Below are 27,722 nucleotides of genomic sequence, written 5' to 3' on the forward strand. Positions count from 1 at the left end.
CCTGCCAGGCTAAGTGTCCAATGAGTGATTCTCTTAAGAGACATCGGCTGCTTGAGTCCCGAAGCCAGAGGCTTGTCCGCTGAGGCGAGCACATTGGAAAAGGGGTGTGTGTGTGTGTGTGTGTGTGTGTGTGTGTGTGTGTGTGCACGCGAGTGTGTGTGTGTGTGTGTGTGCACATGCGTGGAGGGACCAGGAGGGCCTCGGCTCCTTCAGGCCAGAGCGGGGCTTGAGATGCCCCGTGAAGACACGCCTGCTTGTCTCTGTCAGCAACACACAGTAGCTCTGTTTGGGAAGGCTTCCGCATTCTGTGAGCAGAAAACCATTCAGAGGTTTCTGTTCTTTGCTGCTTCATTTGAAGAAAAGGTTAAACTGGGCTTCTGCACAGATATCTCACAGGGCAGCCTCTGCTGTGCCCTGCCCACCGTGGCCGAGGCGTTCCCGTTCTAAATTCGCGGGTTCTGACACCACACTTACCACTGGGCTTGCTGGACCGAGCCAGATGACACGTTTTAGAGAGAAGCTTTGCGAGCCGGGGCCCCGCCACGCCCCTTCGTAAAAGCTAAACGTGCTTATGACACCAAGAGAAAGTAGAACTTGAAAGTGGCAAAGAAAATCCCCTCCGACACTTGGCCACGTCTCCCAAGCAGAACCATCCCAAGCAACTAATTGCTAATGTAACAACCCTCTGATTAAAAAAAGCTAATTACACTAGTATTAACGTGTTCACTGTAGAAAAATCAGCAAGTAGAGCTTTTCTTACAAAAATAATAAAATTCAAAGCACCCGTACTCCCCCTTCGTAAACGTTAGCGAAGGTGGAGGGCAGGAGGCACTTTGGTGCTTAATGTTTTTGTTTTTTTCTTTTGTTTTTTCTCTGGCTGCGCCACACGGCTTGCGGGATCTTAGTTCCCCGACCAGGAATCGAACCTGGGCCCTCGGCGGTGAAAGCGCGGAGTCCTAACCACTGGACGGCCGGGGAAGTCCCCGGTGCTTAATTTTAATAGACCCTCTGCTCCTGACCCACATGTTGATTTTATTTTTTTTAATTTACCTTATTGCAGCGTAGGTGACTTACAGTGTTGTGTCAACGTCCACTGTACAGCACAGTGACTCGGTTATACCCATACATACGTTCTTTTTCGTATTCTCTCCCCTGCTGGTTTACCCCGGGATATTGCACAAATTCCCTGTGCGCTACAGCAGGACCCTGCTGTCTTATTTTTCCTTTAAAAGAAAGGGTTAACGTGTCGGCATCTCTTCCGCCCCGCCCCCCACCCCGCACAGCACACGGCCGCGGGCGACGAAGGCGGCGGCCAGTCGCTGGTGTCGCCGGGCAGCTGCCTGGAGGACTTCCGCGCCACGCCGTTCATTGAGTGCAACGGCGCCCGAGGCACGTGCCACTACTACGCCAACAAGTACAGCTTCTGGCTCACCACCATTCCCGAGCAGAGCTTCCAGGGCGCGCCCGCGGCCGACACGCTCAAGGCCGGCCTCATCCGCACACACATCAGCCGCTGCCAGGTGTGCATGAAGAACCTGTGATGTCGGGGCCGCCCCGCCGGACACGCTTCTCCAGGGGCCACGCAGCCGGGGGGCCACTTCGGTGCTCATTCTTAACTTATTACCTCAGACGCCGACCCCCAAATTGACTTCATTGTTTTTTCTTTAAAAAAAACAAACCAAAAGAATAATCAAATAAGGGCTACCAAAGGAATTCAGCACCAGCACTTCGACCAAATAACCCCGTGGCATCCAAGGCGCTGCCCTCTCTCCCCGCGTCTGTAGGACACCCTGACCCCCCCGCCCCAGAATGGAAAACCATGAACCCTCCCTCTCAGGTCATCCGTCCTAGACGGTTCCACGCTCGGCGTAGCTCTAACGCCTTCCCGTGTGTCTATGTAGTCACTGCAGCCTCAGCCGCCACTGGTAACCCGCTGATTGAACTCAACGGGGAGGCACAGACACGGGAGGCCGCGCAGCCTGCGGGCTCCCGAGCTCGGCCCCGCTGTCCCACGCAGGGGGCTCCTGGGGGCGGCCCCAGCCCCGCCCTCCGCGCCCCCGTGGTCACAGCGCCCTCTTCTCCCAAACGCCGGCAGCGCCAAGGATCCTGGTCCCCTCAGGAAGGCCGACTGTGCCTCTTGTTTTCAAAGCCACCGATGTCCGCCCCTATCACCCTTCCCACCAGCCCTTGCAGACCGCTGGGTTCGGCAAAACTCGCGTAGAAGCGAAGACCTTCTCACCGTCTGTTGTCAGCCCGGCTGCGTGACAGCCAACCTCGCAGGGTCGGAAGTGACGCTTCCACTGCCCCCAGGCCGTCCCTGGACATTTACCCTCCGTACTTTGCGCAGAAGTGTATTCCTATGACTACTCCATCCTCTGTAACGACCCCCCAATAAAAGTTCGTTTGGAACGTTTTCATACCCCGAGTCATTGCCTGCCGAATTTTCTCAAGTCCGTAGAGCACAAACTTTGCCGTGAACCCCCAAAACGCTGCAGCCGGGCCCAAGTTCGAGCCCTGCGCCCAGCTCGGCACCGCACAGCTGTTTTTTCCAAGTTTCAGCAGATTGAACGCAAGCCCGTGGTGGTGTCACTCGTGTCCCAGGGAACTGTGTGTGCGTTTATGATGCGCTAGTGTTTACGGAAGGCACCCGCACCATCGCTCGTGCGGATTAGCAGGATGGGTACCAGTCGTTCCCCGGCCCCAGCACAACATCCCAACAGAATCCCAGGGTTTCCAAGAAATAGCCTCCAAGACACATTTCCGGCTTCAGTTTCTCTGGAACCTGGCTGACCTTCAGGCACCCAACTCACAGAATTTATTTTTACCCTTTAAAATTCAGTCTCATATTAAACTTGTTCTAAGTACAGTTTCTACCGTTCACGAGGCGGCAGCGTTACAGTAATAATTCCACGAGATAATGTGTTATTTGAAGGCGGTCGGCGCCTGCCTGGCCCGCACAGCCCCAGCGGCCGCCCGGGACAAGGACTCTGCTCCGGAGGGCTGAGTGAGGACGTGTGACCCCGGGCAGTGGAACGGGGCCTGAGCAGAGCGACCCAGGAAGCAGGGCGCCTCACCAAGGGGGCTGCCACCGTGGAGGGCTCGGGGCTCAATCCTGCGGGGACCCACCGAGGGGGCCACAGGGGCCACTCAGATGGTCCCCCCCAGGCGTGGGAAAGGCACACCCTCAGCCTCCAGCTCCGGCCCCCAGGGGTCAGGCTGCCTCACGTGCCCGGGGCTGAGTGGCCTCCTAGCAGCCCAGCTGGAGGGATCAGAGAACCAGGTGAAGCTGACGCAAGGCGCTGTAGGCTACACCTGGGGACATCTGGTTTCCGTAGCAACAGCTGCAGCGCTGCAGTGGACAAGGTGAGCCTAGAGGCTGAGGCCAGGGCCTGAAAGGTGCCCAGCACAGGGAGGTGATGGAACAGCTGCTTTAAAGACTCTAACTTGTAGAGTGTCTTGTAATTTTCAAAAGTTTCAGACGCACGATTTCATATGGTGTAGCTTCGATGCCTCTGTGAGGTTCGCACATCAGAGGTAGGTGCCCAGCATTAAACGCTGAACCTCACACCTAAAATACATAAGGCGAGAAGACCAAGATCAAGATCTCGATACGTAACTGGATTCAAAAATGTCGGCCGTAAAATGTAAACCAAACACAAATAATCCATAACCGCAACACCTGTTTGTGCAACGAAGCTCAGATCCTGTGCGAGGATAGCAGGTGAAGATTCGTAGTCAGGATCAAACAGCCAACGTTCTGAACCTTGAAACTTCAAACTCTGCCCTTCGCAGACCCTCGCATGTTGCGTGAGACTTTTCTGGTCTAGTTTCTCAGGGCCGAGAGTAACCGCCAGCCCGGAAGCTAAGTGTACGTGAGTGGCTGATGCTGTCCCCGCACCTTCCAGAGAGTGGGTGCCCTGAGGTTAGACTCGCTGTCTCGCGACTGCTTCATAAGGTGGCTTTCCTCGCCCCTCGCACAGACCGTGCCAGGCCCCACGTTAAACCAGAGGAGATGCCTCTGGAAGCCTCCTGGCTGGTCGGAGGGGCGCCAGGAAAGACGGAGAAAGTCCTGGGGTATCGCGCCAGCTTCCCGCTGCCTGAGAAGCGCGAGTCGGGCGGCCCCCGGGGCAGCTCTGCCCCCGGGGGCCGCCAGGGGAGCTGAACCGAAGCCCGTGCTCGCCACGGCGGCGTCCTGGGGACGAAATGCGTTCCCGCGTGTGGAAGGGCCCCAGGAGGGCTGTGGCGTGTGCACACCGTGGCGCGAGTTTGGCGTCGCGTCCCAGCCTCAAGCAGATGGCGTTGGAGACTCCCGGCCACTGGAGGGTTTTAAAGATGTTCCCACTGACAAGAGGTCTCCAACATAGGCTGTGCAGGGGCGAGGTAGAACCCTTCTGAGGGTAAATTCCTGACACGCACAGAAGGGGTGATATTGAGCCCCGGGAGGACCGTGAGGCGGCAGGACAAACCCAGGTGAACGGTTTGCAGGGTATCAATACGGGAAACGGCAACCCTGCCACTCGAGAGCTACGTGGCGCGTGGCCCGGTCGGCGCACTCAGCAAGTGCCACAGGCACCCGCGAGCCACTGAGGAGGGTGACATGAGCGCAGAGGCGTCCATCTGCCCGAGGGACACCCGGGCTCAGATCACACCTGGCCGTGGCCCTCCCTCCAGGCTGCCGTTCCCAGAAAGAGGCCATCGCTCTTTGTTTATATATATTTATAAATGCGGCATGTTCATTTATTCCTTTGACAAGTATTTTTTTCAAGAACATATGTGTTGAAGGCACACATCAGCCGTCCTGGGGGGTGAGAATACCACACTGAACAAGACACACTTAGTGCCTGCCTGTAGAAACTGTCGTTTCCTGGGGGATACAGGCAATACAAAAAGTAACGAACGTAAAGCTCCATGAATGTTATAAAAGGAAAAATTAGGGGTACAGGAGGGAAACGGAGCAGAGATATCGGAACCAAAGCATTCCTCTTGGAGGAAGTGATTTTGTTTTCCCTTTTTGTTTTATAGTGGAGTAGAGTGGATTAACCATGTGTTGTGACGGTTTCAGGTGCACAGCAGTGATTCAGTTCTACGTATACGTGTATCTATTCCTTTTCAGATGCTTTTCCCATTTAGGTGGTGAGAGATTATTGAGCAGAGCTCCCTGCGTGATACAGTAGGTCCTTGCTGCTTGTCTGTTTTATATGTAGCCGTGTGTACGTGTCCGTCCCGAACCCCCTATCCCTGCCCCCCACCCTTAAGTTCGTTCTCTAACTCTGTATGTTTCTGTTTTGTAAAGACGTTCATTTGTGTCATTTCTTTTTAGATTCCGCAAATAAGCGATCTCATACATCACTTATTTTTTTTAAAAAAGAGAAACAGCAGGTGTTAGGGACTAACTGGGCGGGGAGGGGGGAGAATGCTGACACGGGTGTAACTTTGGAAACGAGGGAGGCCTGAAGCCAGAGGCCAAGGCCCCCCCCCCAGGGCTGTGCTCCCCCCGATGCAGCCTCGACCCACATCGTCTGCCGCAGCTGAACAATTAGGGAATGGATGGGGGCGCGGGGAGCGCGTTTCCCACCGCCTGAGATGGGGGTTACAGCTGAGAAGCGGGGAGACGATGCATCAGAGTGAGAGGTCGGCCAGACCAGGTTTGACTGAGCACAGACCTGTGCTGGACGTGAGCGTCAGTATCTACACATGTACTTCCTTGCTCTCAGCTGGACGGCTCTAAAGAAACACCCCCAGCCCCCCTGGTAACAAGCACACCCAGCCCAGATCTAGGCTTCAGACACTTTCCCCAGTGAAAGGTCCCAGGGCTCCTTGGAGCAATGGCTGATTCTAGGACGAGTGCAGGAAACACACAAGATGAGCCTGGAACACAGGTGGTGCCAGAAAGTAAGAAAGTACTCAAAAATAAACCCCAGGGGCTTCCCTGGTGGCGCAGTGGTTGAGAACCCGCCTGCCAATGCAGGGGACACGGGTTCGAGCCCCGGTCCGGGAAGATCCCACGTGCCGCGGAGCGGCTAAGCCCGTGAGCCACAACTACTGAGCCTGCGACCTAGAATCCATGAGCCACAACTACTGAGGCCCGCACGCCTAGAGCCCGTGCTCCACAACAAGAGAAGCCACCGCAACGAGAAGCCCACATGCCGCAAAGGAGAGTAGCCCCCGCTCGCCGCAACTAGAGAAAGCCCGTGCGCAGCAACGAAGACCCAACGCAGCCAAAAATAAATAGTAAATAAATAAATAAATTTTTAAAAATAAATAAACCCCAGAGATGGGAACGGGTCAAAGGGACACAGCAGCCAACAGACACAGCTTCCTGTCCACGAAAGCTGCGATAACGTGATCAAGAAGGAAGCCATCCTGAATTAAAACCCAAAGGATCAAATAAATGTCCGTGAGTCCACACCGATATCGCGATGGAATCACTAAATGAATGGGGGAGAAGAGACAAATCCTGGTAAAAGCACCCAGTTAAAGCGGGTAGTTATTCTACCATAAAGGAGGGGCGTGTGTGCTGTGCCGGCGACGTCCTCCCAGAGAGCAGAGTGTGCGAGGAGCGGGGGGCACCTGGGCCACGGGGACCGTGACCCCCACACCTGGGCCACGTGATCAGTGATGAGTCACGGTAACAGCGGGGCCCCCTTAGCACGACGTGAGGAGGGCACTTGCCTCTGCGCTCTTCCTCCCAAACCTCCACCCCAGCCGCCTCAGGAGAAACACGCCGGACAGATCCCATCAAATCCCAGACAAATCCCAGAACACCTGTCCGTACCCCTCAAGGCCATCAAGGGCACCAAAACCAGGTGGTCTGAGAGGATGTTAGAGCCATGGGGACCCTAAGGAGATGTGACCACTAAATGTCATGTGGTGTCCAGATGGGACCCTGAACAGAGAAAAGACATTAGGTGAAATTAAGGGGATCTAAATAAGCATGGACCTCAGTTAATAATAATGTAAAGCAGGAGGAAAAGAAAGGACAGTGGACGTTTTAGGAGCTGGTGGAGATGGGCGTATCTGAGAGCCAAGTCCACATCCAGTGCAACGTCAGGAAGAAGCTGGGAGCATCTCCCCACCCACCTGAGACCCCTCCTCACCTGCGGGATCTTCCCCCGTCCTGTCTCCCATAGCAGGTTACTGAGCCCACTTCTCCCTGCACCCTCCTTGGAGTGCCCGCTCCTCACATGGGCCACTGGCCTGCTCCCCTCCCACCAGGCTCCAAACCCGCCGGGTGCCCAGCCGCATCTCTGCCCCAAACAGAGTGTGGACTTGTGCCCGCAGACCGGCCACCCTGAACCCCTGAGAAGGACCACCCTCCGGGCACCCCGTCAGGGAGGGACAGCCATCGCGGGCGTCCAGCGGCTTCCGGGTGGCGTGGTCACCAGGGCTGAGACCGCCGGGTGCCAGGGGGCGCAGCTCTTGGGCCCCACCTGTGCCCAGCATGAGCTTCCACTGTTGGTGGATGTTTTACCAAAGGCACACGCGCTGGTGTTGTGCGTGTGCATGCCCCCGTGCACACGCGCCGCACACGCAAGCACTCACACGCACACGTACACATACACCAGTGCACGGGCATCACACGTGCACATACACGCACTCACGCACATGCATACCCGCGCACACACGTCACCCTGAACGTACGTGCTCTCACACGCACACGTACACATACACCCGTGCACACTCGTCGCGCACGCGCATGCACGCGCATCGTACGTGCACATACGCGCGCTCACGTGCACACGTACACCCACACCCGTGCACGTGCGCACACATTCCTCGGGAGAGAAAGCACCTTTCCCAGTTCCTGAACTTCCCAGTCAAACATCATTCACAAGCCCTGAAAACAAATTTTTTTCAAGGTACAAAGTCAGAGCTTCACAAAGCAAATGTGTTCTCTGGTGAATCCAGCTTTCTTTTGACGTTACTGAAAAAGGGAAAGAATGTCTTTCCAGCCAGCTCCCCCAGTCGAGCTATCTGACGGCCACACCCTGGGGGACGGGCACTTGTCCCCACTGCGCTCAGGGCTCTCCCGGGCTGTCCCCCGCCTGCCGCCCGCTGGGAGGCAGGGGTGCTCACTCCATTTTACCGCTAAGGAGGTTCCACCGATGGGGGGTGAGTCAAGTGGATGAAACGACACGGCCAGGCCAGCCAGCAGGCACTCCAGCCCAAGACGCCAGACACGGAGCGCCCTCCCCGAGTCGCTGCCGTCGATGGAGCCCCAGCTCCACGCCGGGGCCCAGTGACTGCGGGGGAGGCATACGCCGGGGGCCTCCGACACCCTCCCCACCCGCATGCCGACTGCCGGGGGCCGTGCCGCGCGCAGGGCTGGCCAACCGGGGCCCTGCCTCCTTCCACGGCCAAGTGCAGGAGCGAAGGGCCCTAGAGGGAGGCCGACCTGGAGCCTGTGCGCCATTCGATGGCGTAAAACAGCCATAAAACTGCAGCCAATTCCGCAGAGGCCGTTTGACGATCTGGAGGTCAGGGTCCAGCTCCTCTGACAGGCAGACCCCCCCTCTCTCCTGGAGCTGCCCTGGCCCTTACTCCGCACCTAGAAAGAGGCGCTGTTACCCGCAGGGCTCCTGGGAAGGAATTCTTGCACGTGGATTAGGAGGATCCTGTTGGGGGTCCGCGTACCTCCTGGAGGAACGGATGGGTGAAGCCAAGGGAGGAGGGTGGGCGGGGGCCCGGGGACCCGCCCGGCTCTCGTCCCTGCGACCGAGGCCAGCAGCCCTGGGCCCGTGAGATGAGCAGCCCGGAGACTCCCTCGAGGCCTCAGGACTCTTCCAGCGGAACAGCCAAGCCGAACACAGGAAGGACGTTGGCTCCGGGCTGCCCAGCCCTGGAAGGCCGGGACAAGACCTCGGCGGGTCTGCCTCTCCACCCACCGGGGACTCTAGCTCTAGATGCACCTCTCCTCGCCCAGGCTCTGGGTCTTTGGCACCCCCAAACCAGCTGCCTTCCAGCCCCTCCTGCTGGGGGAGGGGCAGCGAGCTCAAGGTCAACGCACGGGAGGGGAGGGAAGGTCGGCCTTTCTCAGCATCCAGAGCAGGCGCTCCGTGTGCAGGGTCTACACTGCAGACCCAGCAACTCTGCCCCGCTCTGACAGCGCAGGCCAAAGGGTCCCGCTTCGAGAAGTGGCAAAGATGGGGCCAAGCGCTAAGGGAACGGGGAAGGGGTGTGACATAATGAGGGCAGGCGGGTGGGGTGCGGAGGAGGGCCGGCCCGGCCTCATTACACAAAGGCAAGAACAACCCCCGGTCCCATCAGCCATAGCGGGAGCTGTGCTGCCTCAAAACCTTCCAAAGTCCTGCAGACACCAGCCCGCCTCTCGCTCTTGGACACAAGAGCAAGCGCCCAGGGCTCACGCCCCTCAGGTGGGCCGCGGTCATCGGCGCAGGTGCTCCGCAGGCGCAGCGCGGGTGCAGAGCTCGGAGGTGAGACACGAGTCGGCTCCGTCCCCTTCCCTCGGGAGGACAAAACCATCTCCGATCCACTGCCCACAGCAACCGGGCTCTGAGCCCCGGCTCACCTCGGCCAGAGGGAGACCTCGCTGGAGACGAAGCTGCCGGACGTCTGCGGGAGAGGGTTGCCGGCACAGCAGGCGGTGCTGATTCAACCAGGAGGTCGGGTTCAGAAATGACAAAGCGGTTCTCTTAAGACACCAGCCCGGCGGCCTGTGAAAACGGGGAACCGTGGTTTCCAGCACCCAGATTACAACATAACCCCCCTCAAAACTTCCCACGCAGGACACCTCGAGGCCACCAGGAAATGCCCGGCCGGGAGCTGCTGTTGAGAGGAAGGTTTCTGAGGACACTCGGGTGAAAGTCTGCAGCGATGGCTCCTGGGCCAGGCTCAGCGGGTTTTGACCCACAGCTGTCCGTGGCCTCCCAGCCACAGAGCAGCTGCATTTGAACAAAGGGAGAGAAGGAATGTTTGAGGTCCCAGCTCGAACCCGCATCCAGCAGAGGATCCCCTCCTTCTCCACTGGCTAGCTCACTAAAGCAGCTGAAGCTTCCCCGGAACTGACCTGGTTCCCTGGTCGGGAACTGGGCCCACGGGCGGCCACGGCTGGAAACCCGTGAGCAGGCTCAGAGCCCAGGAGCAGTCTCCCTGGTGAGAGCCCAGGCTGGCACCCAAAGTCCACTTGGGACAGAGCCCAGAGTGAAGCCTATTTTTTAGGGCAGCAATGAGGGTGCAATGCCTACGTGTTGTTGATGGAGAAGGTGCCATCCTGGGCCGTCCTCCAAACACGGGGTCATTCGAGGGCACGAGCTGGGGGTGCTCAGAGCAGATGGGCAAGAGAGCCAGACTACTGAGGAGCAAAGGGCTGAGGGAACTCAGCCACCCCTGCCTTCCAGTACCAAGACAAATAATTTCCTAGGTCTCCCAGACGTCTCGCTAGCAAAGACACACTTTGCGGAAAAATAAATACAACTTCCACCCACTGAGTGGGAAACTAAGCCACGTCAATGAAAAGTAATCAGACCGACTCGTTTTCACTTTTGAACGGGCTACGGTTGCAAAATGGAAGTTTTAGACCTCGAGATCTGCTTCAGTAACAGGGCATCTCAATCGAGGCCTCCCCAGTCACACACAGGGGGCTCTGCCGGTGTTTCCATCACACAGATGGGGCTCGTTTGCTTACCCGGAGGACGTGTGCCACCCGGGAGCAGAGGCAGGGCTAGAGGCCGCAGAGTCAGAGATCACGCGCTCTCCGCAGAAACACTGAACACCTCCCCGCAGACACTGCTGCTCGTGAAACATCGTTCACCAGCCTCTGCCCCACTTCGTTTCCTGTCAAGGACTGAATGCTTGTGTCTCCCAACTTCCATGTGTTGAAGTCCTAACCCCCAGATGGGATGGTGTCTGGAGGTGGGGCCTTTGGGAGGTAATCAGGTTTGGATGAAGCCTTGAGGGTGGGGCCCCCATGACGGGATTAGCGCCCTTGTAAGGAAAGAGTCACCAGAGCTCTCTCTCCCTCCAGTACGTGAGGACACGTGCAGAAAGGTGGCCATCTACAAGCCAGGAGAGTGCCCTCACCAGAAACTGAGTCGGCTGGAGCCTCAACCTAGCTTCCAGCCCCCTGGACTGAGAAATAACGGCCTGCGGTGTTTCCTTGCAGCTGCCGAGCAGAGGCTGAGACACCCCTTTCCCAACAGAGAACCCCAAGCCTGACCTACTTGTTTTCCATTACATTTCTAAGAAAACAAAACTGTTGTCTCATGGCTTCCCCGTCTTGGCATCTCCTAAGAACAAAGCCACACCCCACCCCCGGAAAAGAGGTTCCCTATTCGGCAACTGCCCGGGCGACCCACACAGTGGTCAACAGAGACAGAGCTTTTAGTTTTGCTTCTATTATTGGAACTCGTGTCTGCAAGACAACTGGGCAGACGGGCCAATCTAAACACCTGGAATTTGTAGGACTCGACGCAGCTTTTAAAGCTGGAGAGACGTGCCTTACGCTCACAGCCATCACTCGAGCGCCCCCAGCAAGGAGCCCCTGGGAGCACAAATAAAGTCTAAATCAAAGTCCTTCTCAAAATCCTTTTTAATAATGCGTGTGGCTCACAGTGCTGCAACCGATATAAAGACACTGATTCCTGATTTTGTATAAATTAACACTTATCGAGAATCACTACGATGCATCAGGGTACGAGTACCGAGTGGCAGGACCAAAGATAAATCACAGCGAGCAGAAACGTCTGAAAGTCACGCGGGTGCCGAGACAGCCGAACACCCTCTGTCAGAGGCCAGGCGTGAGGACGGGGCAGCCAGGGGGCGGCGGTCTCCGGGAGCCCGGCTCCGCACGGGGCTCCTCTGGACGGTCCGTCCACTCCCCACCTCCCAGGGCGGCGACGGACGTGGGGGACCAGTCACGGGGACCTTCGCTACCGGCTGGCATTTCCGCCCGGTCTCCTCCTCCGAGTGCAGTTCTGCAAAGTGACCCCCGACCGGCTCCTCTGACCGTCCGTGCACCCCGGGGCCCGGGCCTGGGCGCGTCAGGCGCAGCACCCAGATCTGGTCCGTGCGGGAGGCCTGGAGCTGGCGATGTCCACGGTCTGCGGCGGCCCGCGGGCCCTCTGCCGCAGGATCGCGGGCACCACCATGTCGAACAGGGTTTCAAACAGCAGATCTACGTTGTGCCCGGTCTTGGCGCTGGTCTCGAAGCACATCTGCTCCGCGGCCGGCACGTCCTTCTCGTCCAGCATCTTGTACTTGAGGATCTTTTTGTAAAAGGCCGCCGCGTCCTCCGGCTGCACCTGCTTCGGCAGCCTCGGGGCCGCACAGCCGCCGCCGCCAGCCGGCCCGGGGCCGTGCCCTCCCTCCTGGCCGCCCTCTCCGGGCCCCTCCTCGCTCAGGTCCACCTTGTTTCCCACGACGGCGAAGAGGCAGTCGGCGCTGGCCGTGTCCGTCAGGCCCAGGAACCTGTCCTCCAGCTCCAGCAGGCTCTGGGCCTGGTTCACGTCGTAGGTGAGGATGACGGCAGCCGCCCCCCGGCAGTACATGGAGCCCAGGCCATGGAACTGCTCGCGCCCTGGGGGCGAGGGGGGAGAAAGAGACAGTTACCGCTCCTCTCTGGAAGTGCCCCCCGACTAGGCCGCCAGGGACCCCCGGGAGGGACCACGGAATCGTGACCCCAAACGTAGGTGTGGCCGGAGCCGAACGGGATGGAGCCCCTGCTGTGCAGAAAGACGGGGTGACGGCCAGTCCCCACGGCCAGCAGGTCCTACACAGCCCGGTCCGCCCACCGCGGTGAACCCGCGAGAGCGAGGGCGACAGCCGGGCCCTGCTTTGCTCCTAACGGGCGGTGCTGCGGCTCCTCCTGTGTCTGCGTCTCACACGGGGACGTTTACGCGCGACGCTCCCGCCAAGGGCCTTGCTCCTCCGTGACACGCCCTGTGCCACCTCCCAGCGTGGCGGTCGTGCTGACGTGTCACCGAGCGGGTCTGCGTTCCCGGCGGGAGCAGAGCTCCCCGAGCCCAGGGCCCCGCCCCACCTGCAAGGCCACGTTCCCACCCCCAGGCTGCGGAGCTCCTGGAGAAGGACTCAGAAGCGGGTGTGTCGGAACAGAGAACACGCACACTAAGGCAATGCCCTCTCTTTGAGGGAAGACACAGCGACTCCACTCTCCAGCCAAGGTGGGTAGCGCCCTGCACGCCGCACGGCGAAGCAGCTACGGACATCCCGCCACCGAGGGCTGGCCCCACCCCTGAAGCCTGGGCCCCTACCTGCCCAGAGTGGGGAAGTGACAGCGGATGCAGATGGCCCTGGGCCCCTCAGACCCCCTCCCCCCTCTTCCTCCCTCCCTCCCCTGCCCGTGGGCACCAGTCAGGGCTGCACAGGCCCCGGGTGACAGCCCCAAAGGGGACAGAGAGCAATGCCCTGGAGAAGGTTCAAGAGGGATCCGGACGGCTGGACACGGCCCTGAGCCCGGCCCAGGGCTGCTCCCCGCCTCAGAGCCTGGGCAGGGCGTCTGCAAACGGACACCTCACACAGCGGGGCCGAGGCCTTCCTTGCCTTTTCCGTTTTAAGGGGAAATGGGTGCTTTCTAAGTTGGACACGTCACAGCGAGAACACAGCATCAATCTCCCTTGGGTCGACCTCCTCCTCTCTGGTCCTCCGGGGAGACGGTGGGCACCTCCCAGGGCTTCTGCCCACTGTGACCTCCCAGGGGGTCCCTGGCCCCCTTGCGGGTCCCCCTCCTGTCCTGGCCTGTCCCTCGCCCCTTGGAGCCCGGACGCAGACGCTCAGCAACCCCAAGTGCAGGTCTCGGTCATGCAGCTAACAGACACCTGTCTGCACCAGGCAGGACAGGACCTGGGGCTTTACTCGCCCCCCGCCCCCCGGCCCCGCGCTCGGTGCCACTAAACGCGCTGAGTAAGGGAAGCCACAAATCATCCCCTCCATTTGTTTTTTTTTTTAAAAAAAAGACAACACAGTTTTTCTCTCATGTAAGATTTCTTGGTTTGTTTCGTGACAATTTGGTCTCATTTGCTAGGTGGTAGGAGCCTCAGTCATGTCAGAAGCTGAATTTACACTCTGCACCCACCTCAACTCCCACCTTTACTCTGAAGTGCAGACCCAGGGGAAGAGGGGGAGGGGAAGAGGGGGAGGGGAAGGGGAGAGGGGAAGAGGGGGAGAGGTAGGGGGGAGGGGAAGAGGGGGAGGGGGACCGAGGGAGGGAGGGAACACCTCGACGGGTCAAACCCCCAAAGAACTGAAATTTCATCACACTTGAATATACCTTTATTCCTTCATATCAAATCATCAGAAGCCCTGTCTGTAAAAGGCCCAGATCACAGTAAGCGACAAGGCCAGCGCCCCTCACCTTGGGGTCTCCGGAGGCCAAGTGTGACCACGTTTGTTCCCAGGTTTTCCCCAGTGGCCCCCTTGGGTTCCCTTCTTCCTCGTTCACGATGGGAAGATGGTTCACTGACTCCATGGAGGGAAGTTCATAAATGCGAAATGGGGCCCCTCCTGAAGCCGTCCCAGGCCCCGGGATCAATCACACCTCCTGCCATCTGGGTTCACACCTCCATGGGCAGACAGGAAACCCCCTGGACCTGGGTGTGGAACAGAGAAGGGCAAACCTGACTCCATCCTGGATCTCCTCCTTTGGCGCCAACCCTGGGCTCTGCCACCTGTGCTGGCTCTGCCCCTTTGTAAACGAACGTGGCCTAGAGCCTGAAATACCCATTCTGGCAGTTTCCTTTACTCCGTGGTCCAATTCTGGGGGTGCCAGGGCACCGGGCTAAGCGTGCAGCCGCCCTGAGGGGGCAATAAGAAAAATCACAGGTTGTTTCAAGCTTAGCCAGCGCAGCTGAGGGTCAGGCTGCCAGGCTTGGTGTACGTGGCCCCTGCCGTACAGCCTGCCATGGCGTCGGAGACAGGGGTCGGAGAGAGGGGCCCGGCCTCCTTCACCTCCAGGAAGCGGCCTGGGCTCCCTGGCCGTGGGCGGACAGCAGGGCTGCAGGACGGCTGCAGGACGGCTGCACGCGGGACTGCCCAGGAGCCCTGGCCTGTCTGGGACGCACATCAAGGAGGGACTGTGTCACGTAGGTGTACCCTCGTTGTTGCATATTACAGGATTTCCTTCCACTTTTCAAGCTGAATAATATTCCATTGTATGCATATACCACATTTTCTCGTCTATTCATCTGTCAAAGGACACGTAAGTTGCTTCCATTCATGGCTACTGTGAGTAAAGCTGCAAGGAACTTGGAGGTGCTAACAAGTCAGTCTCAGGACAAATACTGCACGACTCCACTTCTAGGAAGCATTTGAAATAGTCAGATTCATGGAACTGAACAGCAGAATGGCGGTTGCCAGGGTCTGTGGGGAGGGGAAATGGGGAGTCGCTTACCCACGGGCATAGAGTTTCACCAGCACACGATGCAAAACTTCTAGAGACGATCTGTGCAAATGCAACCCCGGTAGCTGTGATCAGCCACAGCGTAACGTGCACTTAACCACATGTAAGAGGGTAGCGTAAGTGTTCTTACCACAATAAAATAAAATTGGCAAACAAGAAATGACATGTTAAGCTTGGTGTCGCCAACAGAGTTCAGAGGTGGACGTGAGTTATCCTGGTGGCTAAGGAGAAACACAGAATCTGTTAACAATGCCACCAGCATCCGATCAGACATATCCTAGGACGAACTCCTGATCTGCAGCAAAACTGGCTGGACGTGGATGGGTGGGTCCAGAGCAGCTGGAGAGGGAGGCCAGCTGGCCACAGTGGACGGGGTCCCGGCAGGGGGGGGACCTAACAGGTTTGCCGGAGCCCCAGGTCAGGTCTTCAGAATCACAGATCAAGAAGTGCACTGTCCATTCCCCCAGAGAGCGGATTCCATTCTCTGGGAACCCAGGATACCGGTGGGGTGGTCTACTACAGGGGATGAGAGATTACTCTCCATCGTCCCTTCCCGGCCCAGGTACAGGAAAAACTGGACTCACGACCGGAAGAAAGCTGGCTCGGCGTGGTAACAGGTAACAAGCCCTCGGCGTTCGGCAAACTCGAGCGGTCTCCCCTGGGACCACACTAAGGGCGCCTTCCCCTGCCCACGTTTCACAGAGGGAGAAACCAAGGCACAGGAAGCACAGGATGTGGCCCACAGAAGCAGGAAGGTGGAGCTGCCCAGAGCCAGGACACGGTCCCGGGGGCCAGGCCGCCTGAGGTCTAACCGCCTACAAAGAGCCCGACTCCCCGATGGACTGTCTGCATTAACCCTCTCCGTGTGCGCTGCGGGCAGGTCCTTAACGCCCTGGGCCTCGGTTTCTCATCGCCAAAATGTGGACGGTACCCACCCAAAGGGGCTTGTGAAAATGGAATTAATTCCTTCAATGGGCTGGAACTGTGCCTGGCTCGTGGGGAGCCCTCCGCGAGTGCCGCCGGTTAATGAAAACCGAGACTCAGATCCCCCCCAAACCTCAGGGTCGGCTCCCCGATCCCAGGGACGCCCCCGTCTGAGCTCTTCACCAGCACATTTCCTGTCCCCTGGGGCCCGCTGGTCACCTTTTCTGTTGACCAAACTCCTACACCGTCCGTATCTGTATGAGGCTTGCTTTCCGAGGACGACCTTCTCCCCATTTCTCGGGGACACTCTGTCATGTGGCTGCCACCCACTGTGTGACGGGAACTGAAAACCAGCCCGGGGGCAGGAGGACAGGGGTCGGTGGCCACAATCAGCCCAACCTGCTGCTGGACAATGGAGATGAAGCACCTGACCGCAATTTGACGCTGTGACGCTCCAGCATCCTCTGGCCAGACGACGACCAGCATTTCACCCCGAGCGTCGCGTCCTTTTGCCGCAAATAGCTTTACATAACCCAGTGGGTGGTACAGTCACCAGAAACCATGTTACAACACTGGCCGCACATTTTAAACAGGGGAGGGGCGGCTTTTAAAACACAGTGACGCTCGGACCCCCTACCCCAGAGCACAGGATCGAGGATCTGGCGGGGCAGGGGTGTGGGTGTCCAATCCCTTTAACGGTCCCCCCGGAGAACGTGATGTGCAGCCGCCGAGCGGAAGTGGGGAGGTAAGAGGAGGTCCTTCAGGGAGAGAATCAGAACCACCCTATTCCAGGCCAGCTGAAGAGTGAGGCCCACCAGGAAATGTAAGTGCAGACAGTGAAAGAAAGAGGAACTCTAAAAACGCCCACAGAAATATCAACGTGGCAACATGAAGATAAAAAACCCAGATCCAGGGCTTCCCTGGTGGCGCAGTGGTTGAGAATCCGCCTGCCGATGCAGGGGACGCGGGTTCGAGCCCCGGTCCGGGAGGATCCCACGTGCCGCAGAGCGGCTGGGCCCGTGAGCTGTGGCCGCTGAGCCTGCGCGTCCGGAGCATGTGCTCCGCAACTGGAGAGGCCACAGCAGTGAGAGGCCCACGTACAACAACAACAACAACAAAAAAAACCCAGATCCACAGACAGAGAGGGGAGCAAATAGAAACTGCAGGGCGACCTCAGAGATGTGACGCCCTCCCCTTCTGAGAGATGCTTAAAACATGAAATAAAATCCTTTTCTAAAGCTTCCAAGTTCCACCCGCAGAATTATAAATAATACTACCTGAAGGACGACTTTAGTTCTCTTGTGTTCAGTGCGACGCATTTTGACTACAGTCACAGGGAAGATCTGGAACATTCCACCTGCGTGTATGTGTCTCTACAATGATAGTGAACCTGGTGAGAGAAAAGCCGTGGAAACAGCTGCCCCCCAGGAACGTTCGCAAAGAACAGATGCTTAGAGCTCTTTTCATGCAGTCAGAAGACGGGTCCACGTGTCTTCCCAGGGTGATAAAAGGGGTTGGCTGTGTGGAGCCACCGCTGGGCACAGCTGCCTCCACCTGTGTGTGCAAACTGAGCGGGCAACAGGGCGTGGACACTTCATCTGAGAACCCACCCTCCACGCAGAGGCTCCAGGAAATGAGGGGGTGATCCACCACTGACCGTCGCGCCGTGCGCGATGCTTAATTTTATGCGTCAGCGTGGCCAGGCCGTGGTGCCCAGCTCTGTGGTCCGATGCAAGTCTAGATGTTGCCAGGAAGGTATTTTTTTAAGTGTGATTAACATCGGCAAACACTGACTTAGCAAAGCAGATCACCCGCCATAATGTCGGTGGGCCTCGTCCAATCAGTTGAAGGGCTTTAAGAGCGAAGACTGAGACTTCCTGGAGATGAAGGAATTCTGCCCCCAGAGTTATAAAATACTGTGCCTGAGTTTCCAGCCTTGCTGCCCTACAGGTTTTGGACTCAAGATGCAACAGCAACTCCTCCTGGGGTCTCCTGCCTGCCAGCCCACCCTGCAGATTTCAGACCCGCCAGCCCCACACTCCTGGAGCCAGTTCCTCTCTCCCTCCCCCAGTCTAAATCGATCTCCCTGTCTCTCCGTGTCAGTCTGTCTGTCCGTCTCTCTTTCTATATATATATACATATACATATATATGGATACATACAGTGTATATATATATATATATATATATATATATATATAGCATATGTATCTAGTCTGCATATATTATATATGTATATAGTATATATATAGTATATGTATATAGTGTATATATACTGTATCTAGTGTATATCTATAGCATATGTATCTAGTCTGTATATATTATATACGTATATAGTATATATATAGCATACATATACACTGCATATATATTGTATATGTATCTAGTGTATATATATAGTATATGTATCTAGTCTATATATATATTATATACGTGTATAGTATGTATATAGTATATATAATATGTATCTAGTGTATATATATATATCGTATATATATCTAGTCTATATATAATATATGTATATAGTATGTATATAGTATATGTATACAGTATGTATATAGTATATGTATCTAGTGTATATATATATATATATAGTATATGTATCTAGTCTATATATATTATATACGTGTATAGTATGTATATCGTATATATATAGTATATTATACAGTATATATATAGTATATATATCTAGTCTATATATATTGTATACATGTATAGTATGTATATAGTATATATATAGTATACGTATACAGTATATATATAGTATATGTATCTAGTGTATATATATATAGTATCTGTATCTAGTCTATATATATTAGATATGTATATAGTATATGTATCTAGTGTATATCTATATATATATAGTATCTGTATCTAGTCTATATATATTAGATATGTATATAGTATATGTATCTAGTGTATACCTATATAGCATATAGATAGTGTATATAAATGGAGATACACATATAGATATATATCCACATCCTCTCGGCTCTGTGTCTCTGGAGAAGCCTCACTGACACACTTGTTTCCCTGAAAGGTGTCCCCCTGGGAATGTGCCTGCCGGCAACGGCCAGACCCTCCAGCAGGTGGGACTGTCTCAGCAGCCCGTCTCCCCTCCGTCTCCAGGTGTCTCCACGGGGGCCCAATTCCCGCCGTAAAAAGAGACCGCCCCACTGTACCCTGCGGGCAGCGGGCATTCCTCAGGGCCTCCCAGCAGGGTCCGCGCCCCAACCCCGCCGCATGCACCCCTCGGGCACCCGGCACCGCTGTCAGCCAGAGGCCACGCCCCCCAGCCGGCCCGGCCGCTGGGTCCATAGGCGGGGGAAGCGGCCTGAAAGGGCTCTGCAGCAACTGCAAGTATCACTCTCACCCGAACTGGTCACGTCCTCATTACGACTGCCTTGTCTGCCCTCCTCACTAGCCCGGCAGGTTCTCTTCCTAAGTCAGACCATCAAAACGGAGAAACCTCCTGCCGCACCCGTGCTGCCACGTCCCAGCTGGCTTCCAAATGGAGCGTGAACTCACCAACAGCCCAAACCCTCTCCTGCCAGGTTCTCAACGGCTAAACAGTAAACAGAGGAAACGTGATTTCCAAAACAGACACCGAGGGACACGTTTTATTGGGTGCGGGGCCGGCACAGAATGGGAAGGTGGAGAATGGAAGGAGGAATTTCACGTCGATTTTTTCTTGGGTTTAAAATGATCTCCTCCCTCTTTCTCTATCGTTTATTCTTGTTTTGTCTCCTATAAAAGAGGTAATTTCTTTTTTTTTTTTTTTAAGGATAGCTTTACTGCTTTGCCAGCAAAGGGGGACACAGCAGGCTCCTGCCTCAAAAAACTATGTGTCCCTAAAAGAGGTAATTTCTAAAGTCTCCTATCCGTCTGCAGTGGGCGGAGTCATGGTCCCAAAAGATACATGCGGAGCCTCATCCCCAGAGCCTGTGAATGGAGCCTTATCTGGAAATAGTAGTTACAGGTGTAATCAGGTTAAGAGGAGGTCATTAGGCTGGAACCTAATCCAGTACAAACAGTGTCCCGATAAGAAGAGGAGAGACACACAAACACGTGAAGAGGAATAATGATGTGAAGACTATCCCCAGAAACCACCAGAAGCTGGGGGGGTGGGGGGGGGGCGGGGATAAGCTTTCCGACAGAGCACGGCCCTGCCCCCACCGTGATTTCAGACTTCCAGCCTCCAGACCTAGGGGACGAGGCATTTCTGTTGCTTTAAGCCACCCAGCCTGTGGAGCTTTGCTACCACAGTCCAGGAAACTCTTAGCCCGGGAAGGTGTGAACCGGGCGACGGCCTCCCCGTTCACAGGCACCGAAAGTCCTGAATCGAACAAGAACGATGTCCACGTGGAGGGACCTCGTCAGGCAGACAGGACAGAACCAGGAGCTATTCTGGCTCTTACAGCGAGTGCACTGCATGTGCTTAACTTCCCCAAGAGCTAACCCCTCTACAGCACTCACTGCGTCCAAGCCCTTTACATGCATGGCCGTTTTCTCCCTCCCATGCCCTGGCGGGGACTGTGGCCTCATGTCCACCCCCAGGCCTGATGCAAACGCTGGCAGAGGAGCACAAAGGCCAGGGGCACACGGGTGGCACGTGGCAGAGGCGGATCCTGAACCCTGGCCACCGGCTCCAGGGTCCAGGGTCCAGGTCCTGAGTGCAAGGCTGCACTGTCAGATCAAGTCCTACTCCGAGAAGGGTTAGCGGGACAAAACCGGGCTCGAAAAAGAATGGCGGTATTTCGAAGTCTAGAAGAAACAGCAGTGGGATGCCTTCTGCAATAGCTCTCTCATCAGAAACTGAGCAAACCCCCAAAGGCAAGATAAGCACCTACAGCGAGCGAAGAGCAGGAGTCCTCCGGTAGAAGCACGCCGCACAGGGTGTGGACGCCCTGAGGGCTTCTTCTCAGATGGTGACAGTAACGCTGAGACGTGGCTGGAGGCTGCCCGGCACCATCCCATCTACACGGGCTTAAAGCTTGGCCTCAGCCACCGGGCGGAACCACCCGGGGAGCAGGCCCTGCCCACTTGCCTGCCTGAGGGTCACCTACAGGAACCTCAGAAAAACTCCATGCAGGCAGAGACCCATCCAACAGCCACCAGCTGGAGATGAAAGTCGAGAAGTTGAGAAGGAAAAAAATCCTACCCCACAATATTACTGGGGTATCTTTTCTGCCAGAAGGAAGAACTAAAATTTCAACACAGATGAATGAATGACACCGTCAAAGGCAGTGATTAGATAACACTTTAAAGATAAACTATTATTATTATTATTACTTTTTTTTTTTTTGTGGTACGCGGGCCTCTCACTGTTGTGGCCTCTCCCGTCGCGGGGCACAGGCTCCGGACGCGCAGGCTCGGCGGCCACGGCTCACGGGCCCAGCCGCTCCGCGGCACGTGGGATCCTCCCGGACCGGGGCACGAACCCGCGTCCCCTGCATCGGCAGGCGGACTCTCAGCCACTGCGCCACCAGGGAAGCCCAAACTATTATTTTAAATCCAATAACCCAACTTAGTTGCTTGCATTTATAGGTCCTTTAATTTTGTTCTTAATCGTCTGTGACCATTAAAAGGCATTCTAAACATAGCCGTGCTGCATGACACAAAGGACAATGATTATTCTTTGAGTCTAGGAAGCCCATGGGCTTACACTAGTAACGAAATGAGAAACAGCTTTGTGGGACTTGACTACCAGATCAGTCGGCAACTATTTAAGGACGGTCATTCTGACCCACGCCTGTAAAATGAGACTTTTTTTCCTTCTGTAAGTAAAGGAACCCAAACCCCAAATGATTTCCAACTAAAGAAATGGCAACATATGGGGAAGAGGAAGTGTTTCAGAAAAACGGATTTATTTTCACATTTCAATACATATCCAATGACATTTACCCAAATCAGCATACGTGTCACCTCTGTCGTTTCTGTTTGGCAATTTGAAGGCTGAACAAAAACCAAGAATACATCATATGCCATACGAACCACCCAAATAATTACCTGCACAAAAGTTAATCCCTTGCCTGTGACTCACTGACAGGGCTTTATGAAATAATTCTCAAGGTCATGTAACTATAACTGGAATTTAATTCTCAAATTGCTTCACTCTTTTCAGACATGGATTTACTAAAAATAATTCAATAACAAGACCAAATAATTCAAATAAAGGGACCTTCTTTAACACTCTAGTATTAAGAAAAAAGGCAAATCCAAAGAAAATACACTTATGTAACAGATTTAACTTTAAAAAACAAAAACTCTCACATACCAAGATATTAAATCCAATATCCTTTACCTTCAACAGATACTCTGTTGTCCTGTGAGAATTACTTTTTAAAATGAGATTATCAGGGGCTTCCCTGGTGGCGCAGTGGTTGAGAATCTGCCTGCCAATGCAGGGGACACAGGTTCGAGCCCTGGTCTGGGAAGATCCCACATGCCGCGGAGCAACTGGGCCGGTGAGCCACAACTACTGAGCCTGCGCGTCTGGAGCCTGTGCTCCGCAACAAGAGAGGCCGTGATAGTGAGAGGCCGGTGCACTGCGATAAAGAGTGGCCCCCGCTCGCCGCAACTAGAGAAAGCCCTCGCACAGAAACGAAGACCCAACACAGCCAAAAATAAATAAATAAACAAACGTGGGGTTTTTAAAAAATGAGATTATCCAAGGAAAAGTCAATTATTTGTGAAATTCTCTACTTATTAAAAGCAGGAAACTAAAATCATTTCAGATTTTTTGAAGCAAGTTTTAACTTGTTTCAAAGACAAGACTGAACTGCAAATACCATGTTAAGAAAACTCTTTAACTATAAAGGGTTTTCTCAAAATATTAAGTTATCTAGATTGGCTTCTTATCTGGAGTACCTCACTCAGTAAATACCCCAGTTATTTCTAACAGAATGTTTCTGTCTTCTTCCGCATAATATAAAGTCTTCTGAGAAATACACAGCAGAGAACAAATGTTTTCCTGTTACAATCACCTCCCTTGTCTGAGGTTTCACTTTCCAAGGTTTCAGATGACACTTGGTCAACCACAGTCCAAAAATATTAAGTGGAAAATTTCAGAAATAGGCAATTCATGTTTTGAATTGTGTGCTGTTTCATTACAGGGAATTGTTATAATTGTTCTACTTTATTTTTAGTTATTGTTGTTCATCTCTTACTGTGCCTAATTTATAAATCAAACTTTATCATACGTATGTATGTATTAAGAAAAATATAACATGTATAGGCCTTGGTACCATCCACAGTTTCAGGCATCCCCCGGGGGTCTTGGACTGCATCCCCCAAGGATAAGCGGGGAGCACTGTAATTCTAGCCCAAGGGAAGTATATTAAACCTTTTCTGAACAGTCCTAAGGAAACAAAGGATTTTACATATGTTTACAATGTCTAGTTACCTCTTGCTTAACAGATTGGGTGTGTTCTAATGAAATTCCCTAGAAAGTACATATTCCATAGACACACATTGTAAAATCAGAAACACCTTCTGGGGATGATTTAGGTACTTAGATATAACTGTATCAATTTAGCAGTGCAAAAACCCTTTCAAATCAATCCCATCAAAGTATTTTGTCTGAACTTAGTCTACCATATTTAAATATAACGATATTATGCTATACGTACAAGTAAACATTTTAAATAATTGCCTAGAATAGTCAAATTCACAGAGATAGAAAGCAAAAACGGGGTTCCCAGGGGCTGGAGGGAGGGGGGTGGGTTTTGTGTTTAATGGGGTTGGAGCTTCAGTTGGAAGGTGAAAAAGTCCTGGAGATGTGATAGTGGAGACAGTGGAACGTGCTTAACACCAGCAAGCTGCACGCTTAAAAATGAGTAAAACGCTGAGTATTATGTGCATTTTACCACCAAAAAGATTCCCTATGTTTAAAAATAGATATAGGAGGCAGGCGATAGAGAGGTAGAAGGGAGATGACGGACAGGCGGTAGAACTGCACGTAAAGACACAGCGCCAGCAAGCGCGCCAGTGGCCTGAGCCTTGCTCTTCTGGACACTCACAGCTCGTCTGCCCGTGGCTGCAGCAAGCCCAGCCTCATGACCCGGACCTTGAATCACCTAGCGATGTGGTTAAAATGCAGGTTCGCATTGGGAAGGTCTGGGCGGGGCCTGGATTCTGCGGCTGCTCCCCGCCCCCCCCGGGGCTCCCACAAGGAGCGGGGCAGGGTGACGGCAACCATGGAGCAGTCCCGGGCGGCTCTCATCACCCCAAGACGCGTGCAGTGTTAACACGACCAACCCCGCAGCCCAGCCCTGCGCGTGCCGCGTCGGCGGGGCCCCCTCTGCCACCCCCTCCCCGGTGCTCGGCGCCCAGGCACAGCGACAGACGGAGCAGCTGCTCAACCGGGGAAGCTGAAGGGCGCCGACACTGCCAGGCGACACTCGAGCTGCCAGGACCTGCGGGTCACACGGTAACTAACCAGAGTTAATCGGGCTGGAAATCAATTAGGTTCGGAATGTGCTTTCGCAATCGCTATAGAAAGGGGGCCCGGCTAAGTGAACAGTAGGTCAACAGGCTTTAAAAAGAGGGAGCAACGTATCCTCACGCAGCCCAGGATTGTTTCAAACAAGCCACACACGGCACCCTGATGTGAGACCACACCACTCACGGCTACCCCGGAGGCAAGGGCCTCACGGGAGGGCTCCCGTCGCGACAGAAACTCAGAAAGCGTTGAAAACGTCCTCCATTCCCGTGGACTTGTCCTATTTCAGGACAAGCGGCCAGGCAGAAGGGAAGAACTGCTCTCCCCTGGCCCCCTGGCCCCCTGGCTCCCTGGGATGGCGTCCTCACCAGTTTCCTTGAGTCAGCTGAATCCCGTTCCTCTAACCGAGTCAGCTCCTGCTCCCTTCAGGTCGGCACAGAGCCCAGCCTGGCTGCAGTGTCACTCCGAGCGCCAGGCAGTGTCAAGCTAGACAGGCATGCACACACGCGCGCACACAGACGTGTACAACACGTGCACACGTGCACACACACGCACACGTGCACGTGTATACCTACATGCACGCGCACGCACGTGTACAACACATGCAGACACACACGCATACATATACCTATGTGCACACATGCACACACACATATACCTACAGTACACACATGCACACAAGCACGTGTATACCTACATGCACACACATGTATGACGCACACACGCACGTGTACACCTACATTCACAGCACATGCACACCTAATGCCCCTCGTCCTCCCCACCATTAGCGGCACAGCTGTACGGATCTTGAGGCAGAGGCCCAGAGCAGCCACACAGCTGCTCAAAGACCCGCAGGACGTAAGCAGCTCATAACCCCCACAGCGGCATGAATACCTGGGTAAGGAAATGCCAGACGATCGGTTTTAATGGTGGTGGAGGGCCTCCGAATTCTGTTAGGACAAGAATGAGATCTGGGCAAGCATTTTTTTTTTTTTTTTTTGGTGTGTGTGTTGGGGGGGTGGTACGCGGGCCTCCCGCTGTTGTGGCCTCTCCCGTTGCGGAGCACAGGCTCCAGACGCCCAGGCTCCGCGGCCATGGCTCACGGGCCCAGCAGCTCCGCAGCATGTGAGATCCTCCCGGACTGGGGCACGAACCCGTGTCCCCTGCATCGGCAGGCGGACTCTCAACCGCTGCGCCACCACGGAAGTCCCACTTTTTTTTTCTTTTTTTGCGGTACGCGGGCCTCTCACTGTCATGGCCTCTCCCGTCGCGGGGCACAGGCTCCGGACGCGCAGGCGCAGCGGTCACGGCTCACGGGCGCAGCCGCTCCGCGTCACGTGGGATCTTCCCGGACCGGGGCACGAACCCGCGTCCCCTGCATCGGCAGGCGGACTCTCAACCACTGCGCCACCAGGGAAGCCCTGGGCAAGCATTTTTAAAGCAATTCCAGCCCGACACGTGTTAAAAGACGATTTTCAAGAAAGGGCAAAATCATGACTCTCCCACAGATGCAAAAAATTAATACATGCTAAAGGTCTCGGGATCTCATTTAATGAGGGAGCCCGACCGATGTCACAAGCAGCTCAAAGATGTCAAGAGGGCACAGGTGTCCACAGGGCACAGATGCAGGAACCCTGGGTTCACGGAGGAAAACAGGAACACGTGGAGAGCAGCACAGGAATGATCAAGTCTTGTGCAAACGGAGGCGAACTGCTTTTTCCGCAAAGAAGAGTGACCACCACACCCCCTCAAATCTAACCCGGTCCCTAATAACGCCCTCCTGTCACCCACACCCCTCCTTCACAGCACTAATCACACAGGCTGGTTGTCCAATGCCAACCTCTCAACAGACTTAACCCCAGGACGAAAGGCCAGCTGCCTTGTTCGCCGCTATCCCCCCAACTGCCCAATTCTGGGGAGGTGCTCAAAGTGGAGACAGAAGAGATGAGTGGATGGGTCCAAACTGCTCACTCCATACAGGCCAGACCTGAAACCAGAAGGGACCCGGAGGCCACTGGGCTGAGACAGGGCCCGAGGCGCCACCCAGGGCTCCCTAGGGCTGGTCGAGCACAGAAAACGAGGGTCAACCAAGGGGGAAAATGAAATCCCCACCCCCCCAGAGCGAAGCGCAAAGCAAGGTGAGGAAAGGGCCCCGTGAGGGACTGCAAAATGTGCCCTTTAGTACTGAGGGAAAGCCTTTTCATATCTAGCCTTCTTCAGCTTTACGCAGGTAAGGGTGACGGTACTCCACTTTGGAAACAATGTTACCCATTTACTTCTGCGTTCCACCTCCTATTTGACAGTCGGACTCCGTGGAAAGACAGTCGATCACCGAATCTTCAGCTGGAAAGTGGAACTAAGCAAATTGCAAAATACGTGAAAATCCACTGTCCAACCCAAATCACACTGTCAATAAATCTAAGTCTTAGCAAGTCACAGAAGATCCATGGGACGGGCCCAGGAAGAGTCCTGCTGTTTAGTCCTTATCCCCCTTTACAAAAGTTGAGGACACCTGTTATGTGCCAGGAAAAAAGAAAACACCTATTACTAACAGTCTAGGGGCCATGCAAGGCCCGTTCACATCTACCGTCTTGTTTAAGCCTCATAATTAACCCTGTAAATAAGGCTTCTTACTACAATCTTAAGACAAAGTAATGTACGCTTCGAGACAAAAAGGATGATATCTTCATGAAAAAGTGCCCCAATGGATTACACTAAAAATAAGAACCTGCTGATTCCAGATGCAGTGCAAGACTCGGGTGGCTTCTCGGAATCTGTTTAGGTGACATTGTCACTTCGAGAAATACCATGAGACGACAGCTTTCCAAAGGACGCAAGTCACACGCCAGCTTTCCGTTTCTGAGCGGAAACGCCCGCTCGTACTGAGGACACAGTGACTTGCAGCCACCAACGGGGCAGGGCGAGCCCTCGGACCCCAGGGCACGGAAGGCATCCTTCCTTCTCCAGGACTCAGGCGCCTCAG

At 54.7% G+C, this 27,722-nt stretch overlaps 2 protein-coding genes across 3 annotated transcripts in view; one reads left to right on the forward strand and one right to left on the reverse strand.

Moving 5' to 3' along the window:
* Positions 1–2,425, forward strand: part of COL4A2 (collagen type IV alpha 2 chain) — a 173,618-nt gene extending 171,193 nt beyond the window's left edge. For both annotated transcript variants that reach the window (XM_059041903.2, XM_067016634.1), the window contains exon 48: positions 1,284–2,425. In XM_059041903.2, coding sequence (XP_058897886.1) covers positions 1,284–1,541 — 258 coding nt within the window. In that variant the 3' untranslated portion in view covers positions 1,542–2,425. The remainder of the gene's footprint in view (positions 1–1,283) is intronic.
* Positions 2,426–11,906: 9,481 nt separating this feature from the next.
* Positions 11,907–27,722, reverse strand: part of RAB20 (RAB20, member RAS oncogene family) — a 30,050-nt gene continuing 14,234 nt past the window's right edge. The window contains exon 2 of the mRNA XM_059041938.2: positions 11,907–12,535. Coding sequence (XP_058897921.1) covers positions 12,000–12,535 — 536 coding nt within the window. The 3' untranslated portion in view covers positions 11,907–11,999. The remainder of the gene's footprint in view (positions 12,536–27,722) is intronic.

This window comes from Kogia breviceps, chromosome 16 (assembly GCF_026419965.1).
Source record: "Kogia breviceps isolate mKogBre1 chromosome 16, mKogBre1 haplotype 1, whole genome shotgun sequence".
Lineage (NCBI taxonomy): Eukaryota > Metazoa > Chordata > Mammalia > Artiodactyla > Physeteridae > Kogia > Kogia breviceps.